The following is a 25,131-nucleotide window of genomic DNA, read 5'->3' as shown; positions in this document are numbered from 1 at the left end:
CTTTTTGGGTAATACATGCTTGATAATAATATTTTAATAAGAACAAGGTAAACAAATGAAGAAGAAGAAAACAAACAAGACAATAGGCAAGTCAAAATTTCTAAAAAAAGCAGACCTTGACAGACTTTAAAACATAAAACACCTCTCTAAAAACACCTCTATAATATTTAGACACAGTTAAAGGAACGTCCTTTTGAGTTAATAATAGCATTAATAATAGACAGAAATGACACTTTGTCTACAAATTCAATTGACAGGCTTAACTCGTTTGTGCAAGTTTGCCTATGGATAGCATTTTGATCAGTTAGATTAATCTTTATCTTTCCTAGTCCAAATGATGGGAGACATAATGCAACTATTGCGAAAGGTAGAAAGTTTTCCAATGTGTTCTTGGTGACACCAACAATTTTTTAAGAACTCGTATTGTCTGATTAACCAACCTAAATTTACAAACATTATTTGAATAGCTTACTTAATACCTTGAAACTTCGCCTACATTGCCATCAGCAATGTACTGATATGCAATTGGACTAAACATTCTTCATTCTACTAGTGATCCTCAGGATGATTACCAGTATGGTTAGCTAGATAAGTAAGTGTCATTAAAGTGTCATCTATGTCATCATAAGAAATTTTACCAATATTACTATGACTATTATTGCTTAACGCCAAAGCAGACGAAACAGAGTGAAGCAAAGACAGTGCATCTCTTCATCGCTACGATTAGGAAAGATATCTGTAAGTTGCATGAATTTCTTGACTACTGCAAGTTGGTTTCTGCTGAGGTAAAATATCATTGCCTTGTTTTTTTTCTTGCAGTGGGGATTGTTTTAACATCTCCGTATCTAACTCATCAATGTCAGACATGTTCAAACTGATGTCATTGTCATTGTTATAATTATTTTCATGTTCAGATTCTTGTTCTTGATCAATTAAGTTAACAGTTGGTTTGATATAAATAGCAGCTTGACCTGACAAATAAATAACGCGAACAGCACAATATTTCACACCTGGTGCAATGTTAGGGGAAACTATCTGTTCATAACACGATTTATGAAACTAAATTCGCACGTTAAGGGGACTTCAGCGAATGATTCAGTAATTGCATCTTTTAGCTTTAATTCAGTCCAAGAATTGTTAACCAGATAGCCATGTATAAGTCCAAATTCTCTAAGTTTGATCGTGCTTGGTGAGTCGGTACTGCACTCGTTTTTGGTGATGGCAGCAATACAATATCTTTATATACTACTGTTTTACTCTTTTTGGCTGGTGCAGGCCTCTTGTATTTTTGAAACATAGCCTGTCGCTTGCCACAATGTTTTGCTGCAGGTTTTCATTGGCCAAAGACAATCTAAATCCAGAGCTAGCAAGATTAGAAGATAGATTATTGGTTCGATAAGTTACACTGGTTGTAGGATATTTCACTTTAGGGCGACTTTTAACATTGTTTCGTGTTAGGGCTGCTGGTGGTGGTAAATCAGGTGAGGTGGAGGCACTGTATTTGTTGCTGCTGCAGCTGTAGCAGAAGACTGGTCAAAACTAGGAATAACTGCACGGGTCTGAGATCGTTGTCTGGACAAAATAGGGACATCTAACGTACGGTGTAGTATGGTGCTAACAACAGACGAAATATTTTTGGTTGAAAGAGATATGTTACGTCCATGAGTACCATATTCTTAAAACAACAATCGTTACCTTTGTTTGACCTGTATTAAAATGGCGGAGGAGGTGTATCAGCAATATAAGTTTTTTTCAAAGTGAAAAATTTAATAAAAATCATTACTAAGCAATGAGAGTATAAAATAAGACATCATAGAGTAATACTGCTTACAAGACAATATTTCAATAGCTGGGAATGTTTAATAAAGCTAGAAAAGTAGCTAGCTAGCACACTATACCGAGCAAACTATCAAGATAAGAACAAAAGAAAGAAACTCAACTTGTTTCCAAGTGGCCAGGTTTAATTTGCAGCTTTTTGCAAAGAATGACGTTGCATAAAATTGCCGCCCATGTCCTTTATAGACAAAATAATTTTGAACAAAATATCGAAAATGTTTTTTTTACAAAATATATATACATTACGTCTTAAATTATATCAGGTTGTTATTAGTGGGCATGTTTTATTACCTTATATGCTTTGGTTACTATAAAAGATATAAAAAGCCAGTAGGTTAACCGTCGGAGCCATTTTATCATTGAATGCACATTTACCCTGCCTAATTCAAGAAAATTCAAAGTGCAATAGATTCAGTAAAAAAAATAAAGTTATTGACTTGAAACTTGTTAAGGAGTACTTTTAAACCAATCTGATAAAATATAATTTTACACGAGGCATAAAAAATTTACAAAGCCATTTTGAGGAAGAGAAAAAGGTAGGAAGATTTTCTTAAACAGATTCTTGGCCTTTTTTAACACGCTATGAAGAAATTTCAGAAAATCGAGCGTTTAATCAGGCATATGGTTAAATCCAGGATGTACTGAAGATGGTGGTAGATATTTAACAGCTCACCACTGTGATATATTATCTCAAGAGTTTTGATACAAATTACAAAGCAGTGAACATAAAAAATAACAAAAAAGTCTAAACCGAGTATATAGTTTATATAGCGTCCCATAACTTCCTCAAAAATTAAAATATTGACTTGAGATTTGGTATGATATGGTTTTAGATTGGTTTGATGAAATTGAGCCAAAAAATAGTTCTTTTATCATCATACTTTCTGAGTTTCAGAATTTAACCCTTTTCAGAGACCCCGATAAAAGCTATTAAAAGCTATTCTAACCTCAGAAATAGGTCAGATAAGATTCAACCTAAAATTATGCCAGTAAACAAAAAATTTAGTTCCAAAGAATATCTCTTTCCTGCTATCTTTTTGTGATAGGATGCTCCTATGAGAATACTGAATTAATCTTCACGGTTAGCTAGTTTGGTATTTTAAATATTTTCCAAGCAGAATGATAACAATAAATAGATGTATATATCAATAAAAAATCGATTTTTGAACAGCAGCAGAATTTTGATGTGCTTTAAAAAGTGCGAAATTTATGAAACTAATTTTGGTCCAAAACCCCCAAAATAATTTCCTCAAAAAATTATTCCTGAACCATTTTTTTCTCAAGGTAGCAATACCTTGGTGTTGGTAAAGTCGTATACCAATTCTTTCTAAACTATTAAGGCGGTGATACATTAAATCGAGAAAACAGATCACACGTAGACTTGTTGATTTCAATTTTCAAACCAGCATAATGCTTTCGATAAAATTTTTGGATTATTTATGTTTTAAACAGAAAAAACCTTGCTTTTGTATATCTGTGTGTGCAAATTAAATGTGAGCTTGTTGAGTAAAAAATAAAAAAGGCGTTTTAAAAACATATCATTAAGAAAAGAAAAAGCAGAATTTATCACTAATGGGTGGCTTCTTGGAAATGTTAGGGCCACAAATGTAAAAGAAAAAAATACTTCTGAAGTAAATACTTTTCTGATGCCTTTTTCACCCAATATAACTGCAAGCAGTGAGTCCACCATATATGAATTCAGTTTCAGTTAAGTATTGTTTAAATACAGCAAAATCTTTGTCATCATATAAAAGCAGTAATGCAGACACAGATATGAACTCACGGTAAATGAGAATTCTAAAGTTCAGCCAAAATGAATAAAAAATGTAAATGTTAATATGAGGTTAAATTTCTGCCTAGCTACTTTCAATCAGGCACCTAGAATGATACGAACATTTGAAAATTATGTAGCCATATTTGCACCTTAGAGAACCAAAGTGCTATGTTCAGATGGGCAAATTATTTACAAATTTCCAAGTTCCCCTAGCTACAAGTTTTGCAACCCAGTGCTTGCTAGTCAACCAATTCAGTGAAATACACATAACTAAATTGCTTAAATTTCTTTAAGTAAACAGCAGCCTAAAAAAACATTATTGTATATTTATACATTTACACAAAACAATCAAGGGCAATATGCGAGAAGTTTGTGTGTTGCGAAGAGAGGAATCAAAACAAACTCGCCGCACGTATCTGTGACGTAAAACGCCGATCTTGCTTAGCTCTGCAAGGTTATATATAAAAATTTGGTACATTGAGACAAATCTCATTAAATATTACACACAGAAATACTGTGTATTGGAGGGTCACGTGACGAGGCCTCCTCCAGGGCCATGTTCGTATCGCCGTCCCGGGGTCAGAAAAGATACTAGATGCCCTGGGGACCAGGTTGAAAATACATGTTTTTATGTAATTACGTGCAAATTAGGCCACTATAAAATTCAAATATTTTTTTTGACAACATTCTTTAAAATAAAATGGAAGAGACAGTACTTTGCTGATCTTATAGAATTTTTTTTTTTTTTTTTTTTTTTGAACATGAGAGATATTTTTATCTTAGAATCGCCTGTAAAAATTTATCAGTTAATGGATCGAACTAAAAGCAAAAGGAGGCGTGAGAGTATTCCAGATTGGTCAGAATACGATATGGTGATGGTGCCAAATGAAACGGATGGTTTTGAACAACGTTCACAACTAACCGATCTGAACAATCCAGGTTACCGAAAAAGCAATATAAATGTGACGCGAGGTACAGAGTGGGGAGTTTATGAGTGAAAGATTACAGGACCAGATAGGAATAGAGTTGTGTACATTGGTAGCAACAGGAAATCAGTCCCTTCAGGAAAAAATTGATCTGTATTGTCGGAACGGATTGTCTAAAGAGAATTATTTAATGTCGCCTTGAAAAATGAATACTCGTTATGGGTACGTGTCAAATCTTCAACCAATCAACAAGAGGCAATTAATATGGAAAATGAATATAGCAGTTACTATACTTATGCTTGGAATAAACTGTACCGCGAAGATACTCAAGACGAAAGACTGTTGGAGCCCTTGAGTGGTCCGAATGGAGGAAAATTATGATGCCTGAAGCATCAGTTGGTTTTAGAAAACGTGAAAATCCTCGACGTTATCGAAAGACGCGTATAGATGTAGCAGCGGATTCTGAAAATTATGGAATTTATGAGTGGAAGGGAAAAGACAGGGAGAAGAAAAAGTTGTTTACATTGGTTGCACGCATGCACGTCAATCGCTTACCGATTCAATTAAAATATTTTAAATGGAAAGTGAGTCTAAAACCTTTATACAGAATGCTTTGACATGTGGATACTCTTTATGGGTGCGTGTCAAATCTACAACTACTGGAGAAAAGCCGATTAATATAAAGATTAAATATCTCGATCACTATAGCTTGCTATGCTTGGAATAGACCATATCGTGAAGATATCTCAGACAGAGAACTGTTTGACACCATTAGCTGGTTCGATTGGAAGGAGGTTATAGCGCCTTCTTATAGAGATGGTTTTCAAAGGCGTAATCAAGGTCCAAGTTTTATACAAATAGGTTCTGATAATTTACCAGGAGCTGAAGGGTCTGGAATTTATGAGTGGAAAGTTACACAATTAGGAAAGTATGACAGAGTTGTTTACGTTAGTCTCACTGTGAGATCTTTCCGGAAGAGAATCAGGCAGTACCGGCTACACGTCTTAATCGATGACGTTTTCCAGAATGGAGCTTCGTTAAGTGTACGTTACATGACATTAAATGGTTAACAGGTCATAAAGAGTAAACAAGAAAACAAAATCAGATTTTCGTTCCTTTTGCATAGATACATACGAATAGGCTTCTATACATAGTTCTGAAAAAGAAAAATATTCATTCCTTATATATCTTATTTTTATTATATATTTATTCAATAACATTCATACATTCACTGTTCGATTTTATCACACATTCGAATCATCACAAAATAGCGGAAATTGAAAACTAGGCCCGAGATATAGTAAAAAGGTATGTTTACGAGTTTCCGCGAATTTGATTCTTTAAATTTTTGTTGTCCTGAAGATCTGCAGGTAAGACCGCAGGGTACTGGATTTACCAATTTTCCAATTATTGCTGACGTGCACTAGAATTATACAAGGCATTGTGTCCGTTAATAAACGACTGGGAACTAGACAATTTTTATTAATTTTATGGCGCCGTAGATTAGTGGTTATAGCTCTCGTACTCTGTGCGGGAGACCGGGGTTCGATTCCTCTTGACGGCGATTCAACATGGGCGAGTGAATGTTACCATAGCCCCGGGTTAACCCAAGCCATGTGAGGGAAATTGGGAAGATGGCACACTGTGTGGGCCGTTGGATGTTGCCGGGAGTTGTCTAGTAGAGCGCGGGCTCTAATTGGGTCTGCGTAGCTCAAAATGAGCATTAAATACTCTAGGACTCTCCATCTACGCCATAGCCCCTCCTGGAAATAATAGACAGGGTATATCCCTCGATATTTGTGAGGCTAGCCATGTAAAATATGCACATTTATCTATTTATCTATCTATCAAAAAATATATAATTTTATCAAAATACATATAAAAATCTCGTTGTTTTTAGAAATGCGAACAATGAAATCCAATATGTATTGGTGGGTCCTCCCTTCAAAAAGACCTATGAAGCTGCAATGAAAATGAAAGTAACAAAGATTTTTGAATACTTGCTGAATGTTTTAGTTTTCTCTGAATAAAATTCTGTAACAATAGATCCTTAAATCTTTAGAATTTTTTCCTAGAGCTTAAAGGTTTTTTTTCAACATGGAAAAAAATGATAGTTTGCTCCGGCTACTAAAAATCTCTACGCTGTTGATAAATGATGTTTACATCAAAGTGCCGATTTACAACTTTTTAACATTATACACCTGGTTGACAAACATGCAACCTCACGTGTTTTACCTGTGACAAAACAAAAAAAAGTGAAAAGCCAACTACGACAAAACATCTCCTGAAATTTTTACAGTTAGCTAGCCTGAGTCAGTAACATCTATCCCTTATTTGCAGCTAATATATTTTGATAGAATCATTCTTCCAGCATTTCTGTGTTTTTCGTCCCACTAGTATTTTTTCTCCACTCTCCATCACCTTGTTTGATTATAAATTAACTCTGTCAAACTCTTTATTCAAATAGCGGATCCAATCAAATTCAGCATGTGATTAGCCTGGACCAAGGCTATTACCGAGCCGTCCCGTGTCAGAATATATCATAGGAGGCGTAAAAAAAGCCTGGGTACAAGGTTGTTAAATAACATGATGATTTGCTACCCTAAGCAAGTTGCTGGCCTAAAATGTTATCCAAGTATTATGTTATACTTTCTACCCAGTTAAAAGTTGTATAAAAAAGAAGTATCCCCATGGTAAAAAAACATGCTTCTCTACAAGTAATAATATTGTTTCTGTAGTGAAAAACTTAGGAAAGGAAGAGATGTAGCGTTTTTAAGAATTGAAGCGTCAGCAGCGGATGTAAACAATCCTTTTGCATGATTTGTTTACCTCTTTCTTGTAGGGTGTATAGCTTGAAATGCTGATAGAGAAAACGTATAGGATCATGTGGTTTTGACAAACGTTTAAAGAGATATAAAGGTTTAATAAAAAAATTTCTGACGTCACCAAAGACCCGCTAAAATACAAAGAATACCTGAAACGCTGACGAAGAAAATATATAGGATCATATTTTTTTGTCGAACAGTTAGAAATTTTGAGAGACTTTTTGATGACGTAACAGACAGCTTATCTATTCTAAAACGGGTAAGTTCAACCAGCTCTATCAAATTGGTCCCATTTTGATGTCAGGTGGTCCTTAGTTACCCACGCAGAGGTGACATCAGTTATTTCCAACCGTCTCCCATGTTTTTTGCCCAAAACTTGTAAGCATTTTATTTATTTTAATAAGCTATTGACATTAAATTAGTTTATTGACGTCGTGCCGTAACGCCAGGAAAAATTATAAGTGTTAACCAGACTACAAAGTTTGTCAATTATTATCTGAAACTTCAGTCCAGGTGCTAAAAAAATTGTACACCAAGCCGTATGTTTTTTTAACTCTGTAACGTGTACGGCTATTTAAGCTGGATAGTCCTGTTTTGATCGGCCTCATCTTTGAAAAGTTCTTTGTCGCCACCCCATAAAGGAAAACAATTGAAATAGTATTCTTTACTGATGTCAATCTTCAAAGCGATGCTATAGCTGGCTTGCTGCAGTTGTTTCTCTTTTTAGATGGTCAACTCTACTTTTGTTCTATTACAGTCAGCGAAAGTGGATAACAAAACGAACATTCCTAATTTGATGCACTGAGCCTATTTAGCAGAATACTCACGTTTATTTTGTATGATCAATGCCTAATCAAGCTCGACAAAAACATAATCAGATAAAGTCGGAAATGCAGGCTGCTTGCAAACCGTGACATACGGACTGTGATGGGTGCGAAGACATTTATTTTGAGATTAAAAGATTTTGTCGAAATCGAAGTTAGTAAACAGTTATTTCGTAGTACATCTAAATTTGGATAAAGGAATCTAAGTTTGGCGAATGACGTTTTTGCTGCAATTGCCTAAATTAAATAAAAAAACATCTAGCAGTTTTTTTTTCATTACAAACTTCAGCTATACTTAAATAGAAAATTAAAGAAACAAAGATGATTTTCCTTTTTTTTTTAAACATGGCCGAAAAGGTCAATTGCTAAATACTCTGCAGCCAACAGGATGTAAAGTCGCTACTTTTGCGCACACGTAGGTCAGGTAAAAGGCGTTTAAAAATTTCCTAATGGCATTCACTAGCGTCAAGAAATACGAAAAAACTGGTCGTTCTGACGTGCAAATATTGGATTTAACACAATGACCCAATATATGAAGTCCTAAGTCCGCTATAACCATTGACAAGTTTAAAATGGGTGACTCCCACATAGCATCTTATCATATCTTGTAGCTGCAAACTTCGAAATAAGTTGTGTTGTGTCATTGCATTTTGTCCATAATTTTTTTGGGTATAAAAATATAACAAGGAAAATTATAACCATCCTGACACTCAAAGAACCATCGTCTACCTTTTTCCCCGTGGTGCTAGCCTTAACCAAGTAATAAAATCTAGCTTACTTCCCGCCAAAAAACAAGTTAATTTCATATAAAAAAAAAGTTTGAAAAGTTGCCTAGGAATTGTGCTCATTTTTTCGAAAAATATTGATTAGTTCTAAAGAATTGGACTTTGAAGTATCACAAATTACGCATGACATCATAAACTAGTTCTGAGTGGGGTGTTCCATTTGACATGTTGGGTTGAAAATGTTTTCTGGTTGTTTAGTTACCAGTGCTGGAAAAGAATTCATATAGCACTGATATGAAAAATAGTATTTGAATGCATTTAACTAGTTGTTAAAAACAATCAATTGTGAATTTAAATTCGCGCGAAGCGCCCATGAATTAAAATTTATTCTTATATACAGTATATGTAAATGTTAGATACTACAAATAAATATAGTAGTTTTAAAATTCGCAATTAGGATAAGATTATTACCAATTCAAAATGTGTTTGTTCAGTTATGCATACGAATTGGATATAAAAATTATTTCTTCAATTAAAATTATATTTGCTAATAAATATTAAAAACATTGAAACGAAAATAACAATTTATATTAATGATAAGCACTGCTCGCGTTAATTAAATTATTATGTAAAAAACCCCAACTAAAACAACCCTTTTTCATTTTTGCATTTTTAAATTGTGTTACTGTCGTATTATAGCCAACTCAACTTTTTGTGTGTGTTGACCTGTTTTTATATACACCGATTGGGAGTTTTACCATTTAGAAAATTGCAAAAGCAATGCGCTGTCATTTCAACGAAAATACGCAATGTTGAATTGAAAAGATAGTGTCAAACTCAAGAAAACAGAATGTAAGAACAACATAGTCATTCTTTCCCTTTCTTTTAACCCTCTTTGACATAAGGTCTTGAAGTGGCCGCAGCATATTCAAATTCAATTATAGGAAATATTTGCCCAGTTCTCATGAAACTTAACTAATATTTTTATGACTACCGTCTTTTTCAAAAAAGTTGATTCCACCAGTTGATGGCGTCATGAATTAGGATACATTGCTCAGACTCACCATAGCAAACGCACTAAAATGGAAAAATGTTATAAATCCTGATCTAATAACTTAAAAATTGTTTACGTTATTAATTTAAACATTCTTCACCTGTTAAATTCGTTTTCCCGATTTTTCTCTGATTTTTAAAATTCCAGTCAGATTTTTTGAAATTTTGCTAGTACTTATCCGTTTTATTTGCAAAAACCAGAAGTTATGTTAGAAACCATTTATATCAATACTAAAAAAGGAATGGTATTGTACTGTACGTAACGTTTCTTCGAATTTCAATGCTGATGATGTCACATAGCTATGCTGACGCAAGCAGAAAAATAAATACACTAATTTATTCTCTTTATCTTACACTACAATTGTGTATATATATCGTAGAAATCACTTTGACAGAATTTGTTGGCAAACGGAAACTATATTCACTTCCTACATGGTTTTTTTATAAGCGTGTTACGCTATCAGAAAATTCATAATAAAATTAAATAAAAGTTTCAGAATATTCTAAGACTATGCTCATCTTGGAATTTTCCGTGCGCCCGAGAAGTATGTTCATTTAGTATCTATTTTTAAAATTTCAATGCTTATGGCGTTGTTAGCGTTAGGCTTCCCGTATCATACTCATAGTAAGTGTGCACAACAAATTTAGGACAAGCAAATCTAGCAGATGATCGGAAACTCTGATATGTTGACACTGAAGCATATAAATTGATAATTATACCAATAGGAAGACACAGCACGTTTAGCTTTCATATGTGGGAAATGTGCAAAGGAGAGTGAGGGAGGAGCGCGTGTGCGAACAGTGTGAGTTGGGACGGCGAGCAGTACGGTCAGAAACAAGGGAAAGAGGATTTATGTTACTATATTGCAAATTTATTTGTGGTTTTAAAGTGAAATCCCACACATATAATATGCAATTTCATTAAAACGACACTACCGGTACGCATCCTTGAATGAATACATAACACTACACTAAAACTTGTATATTTTCAAAAAAAGAGAGTTGCGGCACTTCAAAGGAGGTATGTTTGGGGAATAAAATAATTAAAACCTAATAACGGAAAGGAGAAAAATGAAATAATATTTAAGATTATTTTAAATTAAATGTATATAAAATAACATTTAATTAAAAAAAATGTGTTTGTTTGAAATCAATTAAAACAGTGCCAGGTGGAATAACATTTACTTGATTCGGTATTATTTCTTTATTGCATCGGTCTAATTAGAATCAAAGTAAAAGAAGTTACAAAATCATGGTAATTACATATCTAACACAACCCCCGTTAAAACTATAAATTCTCTAATATTTTAAGATTATAACATTTACTATGCGGGGGTTACGATTTTACCAGTTCAAAAACATATAAATAGGCTATTTTTATTTCACTTTACTCTATCCTTGAAACAGTATTGCAAGGAGAGAAAAATCAAAATAAAGATGAAGGCTGCAGCATTTTTTATTTTTGGAGTTCTTTACGTGGTTAACCACATCAACGGTAAGAATTAAACTTTAATGTCAAGATTGCTATTCAAATGTCAGAGTTTGCATTGTATTTGCGAAATTAAACTTCTGCAGAAAAAAAATTACTTTTTAACTAGCGAAATTATTGTTGAGAAAAACTAATTTTATGTTGATTAATAGCTTAAATCGGCAGTTAAGGTGGCAGTAACCCTTTTTAGCTGTCCAAATAGCTGAATTATTTACTCAGTGTTTTATTTATACCATTTTTTTTTACTATTTCGTACAAATATAGGCCTTAATACATAATAAAATGATTTTAACTTAACACTAAAATTGGTGAGTCAGCGGAAATTTCTATTTAAAAATGTGTCATAAACAAGAAAAAAATGGCTTCTACGAGCTCCAACTTTTTACAATCTCGTTATTTTTCATCCGATTCTGTTTTTAAATGAACCTCGGGTTAACCATGTTAAAACGATGTGCGGATTTTTTTTGTTTATTCTTATTTTTTAACAATAGCCTTTTGGTTTTTTTCAAAAGATTTTTTGTCAGCATCCCCTGCTGCATTGAACACTGTTGAAAGAAAAATATTACGAATAAAAAGATTTCCGCACACCGTATCATGGCTGCATGGTTCACCAAGCATGTCTGGAAAACTTTAAAGTAAAACGAAAATGCTATCGAAAGTTAAAGCTCGTGCAGTGTAGCATAATGAAGATCGTCTTAAATTTCTACATAATGCGCCATCTTTGTTGTTATTAACGTTTCTCTTTAATTATTACGTCATTTCTTTCTGTACAATTTCGCAAGCACGTACACTTAAACTATATTCGGTGGAACTAATTAATTAATTATTCCTGAATTTTATTATAAAGAGGAATTGTTGAGGCTGAATATTTTTGGTGAAAGATAACCATAAAATCGTAACAAATGTGTTATAACAGAAAAAATATGGATATATAGTCTGAAAATAAGCATTCGTAACTGATGATGTGAAAAAGAAAATTCCGATTTTTAAAAGGGTTACTGCCACCTTAAATAGTGCATAAAAACGACATCATTTTATCGCTTAATCTGCGACATATATTTCTCAATTTTAATAAAAGTTTTTAACAACTTATTGAGATGTTCATATCATCCAGTTGCAATAAGAAAAAAATTAAAATTAAAGAATGCGAAAACAAAATAGTAAAAATAGTTTGATTTTTCTTTATCTATCCCAACAAAAGGTGAATTTATTTATTTCATTCACCAGAGAGAATATAACGCAGTAATTCAATGCATTGATGTGTTTTTTTTTAAGCATTCAAACATTGTTGATAACTTTAAAAGTCAACAAGAAGCTAAAACAGTTATACTGTATCTATAACTTACCCAAGTAAAGTTAATTTAACACCTCCAGACTTTAAAGCACGGAAAGGCAAAAAAAAATGTCTGTAGTGAATATTCAACTTTTATTGCCCATTTTTTTGAGCATGCAAAAAAGAATCTGTCGCAAAAACAAGGATGCGGAACAAAAATTTTGTAGACACGAATATGAACGATTTTTTTAAAAAACAAAACAAAGTATCTTAACTTAGTGGGTTGAAACATAGCACGTGCTTAGCTTTCTGAATAACTCTCTGCCTGCTCATAATCAAAACTTTGTTAATACACACAGTATTGTCTTTCAGCTGCAATACAACTTAATTAATACAATAACCATTTCGTCATAGCGGAAGGTTTTTACAACATCGCTCATATGACAAACAATAAACCAGCTGTTAAATGGGCAATGGAAAACGGTGCCAATGCTGTGGAAGTTGATCTGCAATTTAAAACTGATGGAACACCGTACGAATTCTTTCATGTGAATCCATGCGACTGTTCGTGTATGTGTGCCGAGTAAGTTTTAGTGTTTCAAAACATTCAACATTTAAATCCAGTATGACAAGTGATTTGAGAACCAGATACTATAATCCTGATTCCCGAAAATTAAAATGTAGTATATTTCCGTTGGTATTAAAACACTTCTGCATTGGATTTGAAATATAAAATTATTAAATATATCTCATGACTTATAAATAATAAACTACCACAACACAAAAAGATATAATTTGGGATACGTGCAAAATAATTTCACAAAGGTTTAAGGTTTTAAACGCCACATCTTCCGCAACTTTAGAGGCGGTTGCAACATTGCTTTCCCGAACAGTGTTTGCGCTCAACTTGAAAAGACATCGACTCGTCCATGTGATGCAAAAACTGAAGTGAAAGAACTGCTACGATATATCGGTAAGTCAAACTTCTATTATACCAAAGAGATTCAACACTTTTGACTATTCACTATTGACATAACATTGCTACATGCGCAAGAATGTCACTCATAATAATATTATTCGCTGATTGACAGTAAGACAACGAAGAAATACATTGATGATTGTTGTGTGAGTTGCATAAAACTAGTCGCAAATTTATCTGGCCGAGAATTTCAAGAGAATACTTCCCCCTCTGTTGGAGCTACCATCTTGGCTCACAGACGGAAAGTCGCGTATTATAACATTTATAAACATCAATGAAATCATTACATTTTTTTGCAATCCGATTGGATATTTTTTTAGCTGGACAAAGAAAAATGGTCATGGTCATGATTGATAGCAAGCTTACAGATCAAAGCAAAAATATGAACGCTGCAACACAAAGACGTGCTGCCAGGGAGGTAAGGATAATTTAGTTTTACTGACAAAAGGTTGTCAAATTTCTTGATTTGAACGTTTCAGGTGGAGATGCACATCAAAATTGAGATCTTGCCTCAAAATTTTTAATATATCCCTAAGTTGTGTTTTCAACAACTTGTTTTATGGTGTTAGAACGTTTTTTTTTTAGCAACGACACTGTTGTTCTGTTGTTAGGGCATTTAAAAAAGGAAGGAAGAGTTATTTAAAAATTTTATTACGTTTTAGAGTGCGGTGCTTATCCAACGGGGACTAAAACATAAAATGTATTAGCTTTAGTTAGCTGGGAATTATCTGTTGTTTCGCCAAAAAAAGTCACGATTTACTAATTTGAAATCTCACGAAACATAATCTTACGCATGAAAAGTCAACACAATTTTTTTCTGCCGGCGAAGCTGAAAAAACTCCCCTTGCAAAAGCAGTGTTGGTGCTAAAAGATAAGCAAGAAAAACAGCTCAACACGGTTACGATCACAAAACTTGTTGACTAAAGGTTAAAACCACAATCTGCTACACGAGAAACATTCCAAGAACAAGCTATGCAATATGCGGTATACTAAGGAGAGCTACTTTCATATAAATTCTTCCACAAGATCTCGGCAATCAAATATTTCGCTGTATTTATTTATTTTCCCATTAAATTAAACATCAGCTATGCTTTTTCTGTCTAATAACATTAAACCTATATTTAATTTTGGACAGAAACATAAAAATGTTGCTTTTATTAAGATGTCGTGTTTATTTATAAAATATTCAGGTTCTTCGTTTGTTGGATTCAGAGCTCTTCGGTAGAGGTTTCCGAGGAGAGGTGATCGTTGGTGCTCCAGGATTTGACTCCATGCCATACATCACAGAAATTTCTAAAACAAATTCAAGACATCGCAGTAAGATCCATTTCACTATTGACATGGAAACATTAGCTGACACCAAAAATAAATTGAATACCTTGAGCAACAAGAATGTTGTCTACAACAAAGGCTTGACGGCTTGTTCACCTACTTCCCCTGTCACCAAATACCAATCACGAATTGCAGCAATGAACAAACATGCAGGTAACTCGTTAGATGCAGAAATCGTTTAAGAGATTGTATATCTCTCTAAAATGACTTTTTAATTTGTTTTGGTATCGTTAGATGCAGAAATCGTTTAAGAGATTGTATAGCTCTCTAAAATGACTTTTTAATTTGTTTTGGTATCGTTAGATGCAGAAATCGTTTAAGAGATTGTATAGCTCTCTAAGATGACTTTTTAATTTGTTTTGGTATTGTTAGAATTCTTTCCGAACTAAAGTTAAAGGGTGTAAGAAATTAAGTTTCAAGCATTTTATACTTTTTAGTTTCCTCTAAGTACATGCGATGGCAATTCCTGGGTTTATTTTGATGCTGAAATAGACTGTGCAAAAATTTCTCCACTGTAATAGATAACATTGATACTTTTAAGAAAGAAGTCTATTGTTTTAATACGATTGTCATTATTATTATTATTTTTACAGGTGTTTTTGGTATGACCTATACCTGGTCCGTAGATCGCAGCGATACCTTGGAATGGTATTCAAATTACTTCAACGGTATCATCACCAATTATCCTGGCTCACTTGCTAAAATTGTTAAGGACAAAAACATCAGATTGGCAACTCATTCTGACAAGATTCCTGCTGCGACATCAAGCACACCGCTTACCAACACCGACAACTACGAATCTTGCAACTGCGATTACTACTCTGGTGGTTGCAAAATTGAAAAAGCAGCACCAAGAGGGTATGCGTGTCAATGCACATACGAAGGTGCTTGGACATGTCATGGCTGGGTGGTTTTGTGCAGTGATAAAGACAGCAGCAAATGCCGCAATCCAGACAAATCGATTGAGTCGTGTCGAGAAGGACGTGGAGACTGTGGAGCTTACTAAAATTTGGATGAACATATTTTTCTAAAAGGGATTGATTGTTTTATTATCTGCTACCCTTAGAGAAACTTGAATAGCTGTTTGTTTTTGTTTTTGTTTTTACTTATTGTAGCATCACCTTAAACAGGCGAATAAATGTTTAAGTTTGAAATATGGCTATTTCAATTTCTAGCAAATTAAGTCATCATATTTATATATAATTAAACCAATGCCTACCTTTCTTCAGCTGGACCAAACAATTATTTATTTTTTTGACTCATAACATTTACTTTGTAATACATTGACGTTGATCATGGCAGGAATAATAAATTAACACAAAAATTTGACGTTGCGATGTCCTTGTTGGCTCTCGGTATTGAGTTTGATATCAGTGACGGAAGAATCTGCTGCACTGACGAGACACTTCATCAAAACACAAAAACTAAATTAAGTGAATGATCCGAATTCTACCTTAATGATTCTCTAGTTAAAACATCTTTGTTTCTTGTTCCCGTATTTTAAGTGAAAAGCATCGAGTATTTGACTTCGAGGAAATTTGGCTCATTGGTTAACGACTCCTCAAATCCAAATCCATCCTGCTTAAACTTCAGTACGCACATTATCTCCAGTCAGCGTTGATTCTTTCAGAAAGAATCACCAGTTAGTTGATGCAAGATTAGTTCTTTTGTCATTTTTTTTATGTCCCATTTAGAATGTCAGCAGTGATATCTCTTATGACGGTTAATGACAAACCGCATGTGAAAGCATGCTCTGCGTTAAAAGCAGCACCACAAACGCACACTGTTGGTAACCTTTGGAGAAAACTTTTAATTCTTATTGACAATGATGTCAGTTAAATGGCTGATGCGTTCTCTAGAGATGCGACTTTACTTTTTTGAAAGAAAACACAGAAATTATTGAGATTCGAATAGAGGGGGTCAACTGCACTTCATAGAACTTTTTCCGTTCAGTTTGATTGTATTATTTTTTGTAGCTGACAGATCATTGTTATGCTCGAAACTCAAATTGCTAACACGAAGCTGTTTCTCGTGTATGAAAATAAGCTATACTTCCTGAGTTTCAAAATATTGGCATTGTAAACGAATTTTCGAAGAGAATAACGGACTTTTACTCAATCATCACCATCTGACCACGGTAGCTTAACCGTTATAAACTTTTATCGTCTGTAATTTATAAGTCATAATACATGTGAACACGAATTATAAGAAATAGGAAAAAGTAAAAATTATTCCGATACCTGAGAACAACGATGAATACCTTTTATTAATCAGCCTCGTTTTCAGTGCCCTTTGCCTCTTTTCTCCAGTATTATAGTAGCAGAACAGCTCCTAGGATTGAGATTATCCCCCGTGTGTTGTAAGTATTCAAACCGCTCAGCTTTTCTTATTGGTGCTGAGAACGCCTGATTGATTTATATACAACCTTGTCCCCAGACCATATTGTATATTTTCTGACATTGCCATCTTGATTTTAAAAAAATATTTTTGAAAACAATGCAAGAGAAATTCTTAAATAACTTGAGGATAAATCTACGAGTTTGCCCATCCTTTATTTACCCTATCTCGTGTGTCTCGCTACTGTGGTTACCATTTTGCGTGACAGACAGACGTATACGGGTATTATAATATAGATGCACTCGCACGCACTAAATTGATGGTGAGGGAATATGCCATCGAAGTATTGTCACTTTCTGTTTTCATATGCCGAGCACCGCATAACTGCACGAGAAAATTCTATCAATGTTTGTAGGTCATGAACACAGAAAGGTTTAGCATCAAGGGGGTGGCTTTTTTAACACTTCCAGAGTTGCTTAAGTGCATCATCGTATGTTTTGGAAATGGAGATAAAAAAGCAACTTGGGTACGAAATTACTCTGCACTTGTCAACACTTGTCCAAAGTCATTTAGTGACTCGCCAACTTTCATTTATACTCGTCTACACCCGTCTGCATTCGTGTACACTCATCTAAGGACCCATCTATGTACTAAAAACAGATTTAAGATAACAAATACAGAGAAGGAAAAAACCTTAATTATGCTTTAAGGTCAGTTCCCGCTAGGCGTGTAACTGGCGTCTAACTAATCACTATCTGTATGAAAAACGCCTCAATTAAATGGTGATTTTAAATAATACCTGCCAAAATTTACACTAGAAGCATTTTTGGTGTCAAAACCTATTTTTGTCTCTACTTTGTGCGGAATATAACGCAGAAGTATGAACAAAGAATGCTAAAATATGTCGGCTTTCTATCATATCAGCATAAACGCCGATTAGCCACCTAAAAATATATCACACTAGGCGCTAAAACGCATAAAAATCACTCTCAGCAAAATTAACGCTAGTTAGATGCCTAGTCTATGAAGCTTGATAGACCTGTAATTGAAGTCGTTTTTGAATTTATTCAACCGTTTGGAAAATGTGTAAATATACTGAATTATAAAGCATATTCAGCACTGAATCATGTAAATAAGACTGGCTATTTCACAACAGACTGGTAGATGTTTTGTGTACATACGAATGCGGTTTTTGCAAAGTTTTTACGAGAACATTTCTTTTTTACAGATAAAATCATCGCTTTTTTTTCTTACTCTCCGGAAACTTTTAATATAAAAGTATCCTTAGTTTTTATTGAAAGACATTTTTACTTGTCATGCTATCTAACGACAGGAAAAACAAACAGGTCAGCCTTTCCGGTGCTTAAATTCAACTCCGGTATTATAAATATTTAATCAGTAGCCATATCAACAGCTGTTCGCCTCTCCTAAGAAACCTTTCCAAAGTGCTGCGATTTTAAACAAAACAGGAAGCTTGGAAAACCTTGTAGATAGATAGATTTGCATATTTTACATAACTAGCAATGGCTAAAAATGGAGAAATCCAGATCCTACTTCTTTGTTTTTTTTTATTTTTGACTTGTTTTGAACCTTTCGTATATCTTTTTCAACATCAAAATCTGTGATCGCTGTTTTATCGGCATTCTTGAGGGAAACACGTGTAGCTACTGTCTTGCATAGTAAAACAGGTATAAAGTTCTTATTGTGTTGACATGGTTTCAAATCAATGGCTGCTTTTTGTCTCACCCTTATTTCAGTGAAAGAACAATTACATTCTCTCTGTAGAAGGAACATAATAAGAGAAAAATGCTAAGAAGAAAACTTATTTAAAGGAGGGTGGTGGTTAGTGTTTCCGTAAGATTAAGTTGGCCTCATAAAACGGTTTTTGAAAACTCGAACCTTTGAAATACCAGAAAATAGTTTAAAATTCAAAAATAAATTATTGTAGGGAGTAAGTCTTGACTTCTTTCGGCACTGATATCTCTCACTTAAGTACCTGTATTCTGTCTGCATATGTGTCCACAAGAAAAAAATTACAACCACACCGAAAAGCAACTGTGATATATTTGTATCCACTATGTTAAGATAGGATAATTTCCATGAAGTAGGGGGACACCTTAATTTTTTTCACACATACCCTATTTGACTAAGCTATTTTCTGAATACGTGCAAAAGAAAGAGTTTATTTATAATTAAAAAATTGTAACTGTTACGACCAATTATTTTCTCCACCCGGCGCTAATTTATTAGATCATCCTCAGCATGTTTTGTATTTTTCAGAGAAAAAGTTTGTTTGTAATCGTTCACTGATCAGTGAACATGAGATTATACAACAATGGCCATACCAAAAACAATTCTTTACTCCCTCTCTTTGAAACTGTCTTGAAAGGAAAGAAAATTCAAGAAAGATGAAAGTTGCAGCATTTTTTATCTACGTTGTCTTTTATGTGATTCGTTACACCAATGGTAAGGATTGTATTTATTTCTATTGTCTTTTTACTTCATTTTAATCCATTTTTCTTATAAATTGGACTTATCTGTACTATTTCGTCATAGCGGAAGGTTTTTACAACATTGCACATATGACAAACAATGAACCAGCTGTGTTATGGGCAATGGAAAAAGGTGCCAATGCTGTCGAAGTTGATTTGCAATTTAAGCCCGATGGAACACCAAAGAATTTTTTTCATGGAGGTTGGTGTGACTGTTCCTGCCTGTGCGGTTGGTGAGTTAAAACATCTGGTAATTTTAGAACCTGATTTTCTTGTTTTTGTAAGAATTCTTTAACAGAACATTTTTTTAAAATGAAACACGATAAATGCTTAGCGTGTTTGCTAATACGTAAATTCGCAATGAAATACCCTTCCAGGGCAAACAATGTTATCCTAAAAATTTTTTTTTAATTCAGTACCAAGAAAGCATCGCTCCCAAAAAAAACGTAAAATTAAATTTTTGCTGCGACATTTTTCGCCAAACAGATTGGAAAATCTTAGTACAGTGGAACCTCTAATAGCGGCCACTTTGGGGGACCCAGCTTAGTGGCCGTTGCATTAGAGGTGACCGATGTATGGAGGTTTTATATGAATATCCCTTTTTTGTCAAAACGTCTGGTCGGGAGAGGGGCTCAAAGAATGATTCATGATCAAAGCAAGGGGACATGTGAAAGCGTTAAAATGGCTAGAGCAAGTTACGAAAAAGATCCTTTCACATGCTACTGATCTCGGTACAAAATTTCAAAAAAAATAATTGTTTATTTTTCCTTTCATTTGCATGCATAAAGATATTTTTTGACCGTTACTAGAGGTGAAATTAGACATTGGGACAATAGAAAGTGGCCGTTTGGCCGTTGATTGGAGGTGACCGATGTATGGAAGGTTTTTTATAAGAGTTTGACCATGAATTTGACAGGGATTTTCTTTTCTGGCCGCTTATCAGGAGGTGACCGATGTATGGAGTTGACCGTTAATAGAGGTTCCACTGTTTTATGATTGGTTGGCAAGGAAAACCAACGATTGATGTTCTTTGTGTGGTGGAGCTTCAAACTATAGTTGACCCTCGTTTTAGCGAACCCTAAGGGGATCGAGCAATTAAGTTCGGTATAATTAAGGGATTCGTGAAAAGCGAACTTTTCAGAAACGGGTTTAAATCTGATAAATTTAGTTGGTTTAATACCAGATTCAATTTCTTTTCAATTTAACCTTAAATATTTCACCGAGGTTCACCCTCTTTCTCTTAGCAGCCGACATTTTGTAAACAAAAAATATATAAACAAACAATTAAATAAAATTCAAAGATTGAATTTCGAATGCCGCTGATTCAATTTTGGTGATTCGAAACATTTAGATTCCAAAATGTGGTACTATTCGCTATTTCGAGGGTAAATCAGGCGATTCGATGTAATGAGAATTTCGTTAAAAGTGAGTTCGTTAAATAGAAGTATTTTATGAGAGCTTTGTTAGCAAAAATCAAGGGGCCGAGACATTTTTTTCGATATAATGAGGAATTCGCTAAAAACCATGTTCGCTAAAACGAAGGTCAACTGTACAACCAATTGTATTCATAATTTATTGGAAAAGTGGCTTTTGAGGCTTTTTTCGAAGCCTGCCTCCTCTTCATTTACGAGATCTGAATTTAATTTTCGCTCTGTATACACATTAAAGTAGCTAGTGCCTTATTGTCTTGTAGTTGCAGGATGGCTTATACAAACTGCACTGAAGAAGCCATTTTCGGTATTGTTTGCGCGTGTGAAATACTTTTGCTAATCTATTTACACATTCAAGTTCATATGTATTTGAAATAAGTTTATTTTGAGGCAGCGTTAAAGTGTCTTTCCACCTTTCTTTCGAACACGATTCTTGTCATAAATACCTATCTACTTTTTCCGTTTTCCTAAGGCTACCTAGCTGGCTGTAAAAATAGACCTGTCGACATTTACTGATACAGCTGTATTTGATACTGATGTTAACTTCCTGGCAGCAAAGTGAATAAATTCAAACCCCTAATGTAACTAGGTGTTGCTAATAAATTTCTTGATGAATTTTTGGAAGTTTCTTGGATCCTTATTTACCATTCATGACACTGGTTGTCTAACGTAAGAAGTAAGATGATTTCACAAACCGTTTTAAATAGGCTATGACTATGAGTATTACAAATTGATAGCGGAAGGGTGGTACATCTATATTTTTTGCTTATGATTAAAAGGTTAAAACAATTACATGAACTTATTTACTAATAGTAAAAATGCCGAATAACTGTTTTACCAATGATGCAAGTATTGGTAGGCTGTGCTTGGGTTTATGTTTGTTTGTTTGTTTGTTTGTTTGTTTGTTTGTTTTAAAGTTGTGGTTAGTTATTGTTTTTAGAAAAGTCTTACGCTCCACTGAATGTGCAATGAAGTTTAACTGTACTGCAGAGCTCCAGTGGTTTTCACGGGTAGTAGAGTTAAAAAAGATTTTTAAACATGTTTTTAGTGGTATAAATTTAGGTTGAATATTTAAGCACAGCGCTTTACAATGGCACTTGTCATTTCTTTTAACTGGGTGAGGCATTTAGTTCCAGCCTAGCATATGTTTTGTTTATACACTCTGCTTGATATCAACCGTGGTAATCGTTTTTAATGTTTTTGCACGTGTAGCTTTGTCACTGGCTAGACTCAGAAATACAGAATTATAAGCATAGTAGAAAAAAATTGGTTCCAGTTCATTAAACCGGTCTGGAAACATATCATACCAAATTTCTTTATTTTGATGTTTGTTTTTATATGTTACTTACGCTGTAATGATATTAATGGTTTTATATGTCACTCAAGCTGAGATTTATTTTCAATCTATTAACCCTTAAAGTTATATCTTTTTAAGAAGACATGCCGGAATGCAACGTTTCTTCCTGCGAGAACCTCGTAACCAGGGCTTGGTCGTTGTTTTATTTTGTTTATGTTTCTTCGTCACGCCCCCAGCAAGCCCTGGGGAAGAGGGTGTTCCCTCGAAAGATTTTTCCCTTGTAGTAAATAATTTCAGTCTCAAAATTATTCAAAATCTGTTTAAAGAATTTCTCGCTGAGAGCCTCAAACCTCAATTTTCCGTATTTTTTTCAGAGCAAAGTTAGTTATGCACATGATGGTTTCCAGAGGGTGTGTTGTATGTGGTCAATTCAGACAGAGGAAATATTATGACATAAAAATGTTTTATTCAGTATTACTTGGGTTTTTTTTCAGAGACAAATTAAATCAAAATTTCCACTATTAGTATCAGACATAGTCGGCTCATTTTACTGAAATGTTTAGTTTAAAAGACTGTAGTAAGCGTGGTCAGTGCATAAAACTAACAGGCGGGGCTTCCTGGAAAAGAAAAGGACTCCTTCCTTTTACTACGATTATGGTTTGTAGCGTGGACAAACTTATATTTCTAGGTGGAGATTTAAATGGCTATGTGGGAAAATTTTCTTCTCGACTTGAGGATCATCGTGGTGGTTTTGGATATGGTGGGATAGAAGGAACTTATATAGCTACTCGATTTTGCGTAACCACTGAGCAATCAATCGTAAACACTTTCTTTGCATATGCTGATTCAATGTAAATTTAAAAACAAAATAGGCACACAAGAACATTCCTTTTGCATGGTATTCTAAAATTGATGTGTCAGGTTAATAAACTACTACCTCATCAAAATGACAGCTGATACCAGAATCATTGAAAATAGGTTCAAATCAGTTCCGCCTGTCTGTTTTTTATAGTGAGTTAGTTCGCGGAACCGTACAGTAGAGGAGCCGGAGAAGGGTGTTTGGCCAGTGACTCTTGTATGTTGTATGTTATACGCCTAAATCGGTGGTTTGATTGCCGCGATCCTCCGAATCTTACCTTTTCAGCCTACTTCGACAACCCGTAGACATACGTTTAAAGTTAAGGAGACGTCAATGTCACCAATGTCATTTCCCTACCCCGAATTCCCAAGATACTTTAAGTTTGCGTAGCGACAACTGACAACTATTTTTTAATTTCCTTGTTTACCATAAGCAGTAGCATAGGCGAAAGAGAGATTAATTAATTACAAAACTCCTATCTTCTTTGTGCTTAAAGTTTTTCAGTCATTGTTTATAAAAACAGAAGCAAAATAAACGCACCATATTTTTTTGATAAAAAGTTTAAATAATTTAACGAATCGTACATATAGATATATTTAGTTTGTTCAGTCTACATATTTGGTTAATTACAGGTTTTCCCAGACTATTGCTGTTTAGTCCGAAAATAAACTTAGGTAAACAACATTTTTAGAACGTCTCCAAACTAGATTTTAACATTTACACATTTTGGGCAGCCGTGAAACTATCTAGAATCTCTATAATAATAGCCGTCGTCTGTCTGTCTCTGCGCGGACCCCCCGCAAAGTTAGAAAATGATGTTACGGAAACACGAATATCAAATGCGATATATTTTTATCCACTTTGTGGCGACGGGTAAATATAAAGGACGGGCGAACCTGTGGATTTTTCCACGGGCAACGACTAGTCTTGGACATAATATGTATGGACTTTTCAATTTTCCACTTTCTCCTAACGTAAAGTTTAAACTTTTGGCAGCCAGCCACTCTTTCGACTCTAGCACTGACTGATGTTCCAGATTATATTGACCGCAGTTAGAAAACAAAGCTCCCTGAAGCTATACATAAGATGAATTGTGGAAAATAAAAATCATAACATAGATTTTGTCGAGAAAATTATGAAGGTAGCTTGATCACTCCCCATCTCATATGTTATGTTTAGGTTGCCAAAATTTATTGAAATTGATATACTTATGATGTGGAGTAATTAACATGTAGAAAAGGAGACAAAAAATTAAAAAGAGATTTTTCTTGCTTCATCAACCTCCAAAATAGCCATCTTATCGTCTTAGGTGAATCTCAAAACCGTACAGTGCTTATTGATAGAATATAATATAAAATAGAGATTGTTAATTGGCTTATCGCCGAAGTGTCGTAGTGGCCTTGACTCCATTTAAAACTAGCTCAACTGAGACACGATGTACAACATAAAGTAATAACGCTTGATATTTCTACAGACATAAAAAAGTCCACTGACTTACCCTAACCAAATAGACCCGACACTACGATGCCATTGCATTTTGAAAAAGTACGCCATGTTTTTATGAATTTAAATGTGTAATCGTGACATGGTACAATTTTAGGGGCAGTTGCCACAGTGTTTACCCGGAGAGTGTCTGTGTCCAACTTGAGAAGACGTCATCAAGACCTTGCAACGCAAGTA

At 34.2% G+C, this 25,131-nt stretch overlaps 1 protein-coding gene across 1 annotated transcript; it reads left to right on the top strand.

Annotated features, from left to right (window-relative positions):
• The first annotated feature begins 11,299 nt into the window (after positions 1-11,299).
• Positions 11,300-16,365, top strand: LOC130625671 (dermonecrotic toxin LarSicTox-betaID1-like). The gene is made up of 6 exons (XM_057440771.1): positions 11,300-11,458; positions 13,140-13,308; positions 13,589-13,698; positions 14,025-14,122; positions 14,895-15,189; positions 15,630-16,365. Exons 1-6 carry the CDS (start codon positions 11,401-11,403, stop codon positions 16,040-16,042), a joined length of 1,143 nt encoding a protein of 380 aa, XP_057296754.1. The 5' UTR covers positions 11,300-11,400; the 3' UTR covers positions 16,043-16,365.
• Positions 16,366-25,131: the final 8,766 nt, after the last annotated feature.

This window comes from Hydractinia symbiolongicarpus, chromosome 14 (assembly GCF_029227915.1).
Source record: "Hydractinia symbiolongicarpus strain clone_291-10 chromosome 14, HSymV2.1, whole genome shotgun sequence".
NCBI lineage: Eukaryota > Metazoa > Cnidaria > Hydrozoa > Anthoathecata > Hydractiniidae > Hydractinia > Hydractinia symbiolongicarpus.
The sequence above is the reverse complement of the archived record's forward strand: the minus strand, read 5'-3'. Positions and strand labels throughout refer to the sequence as shown.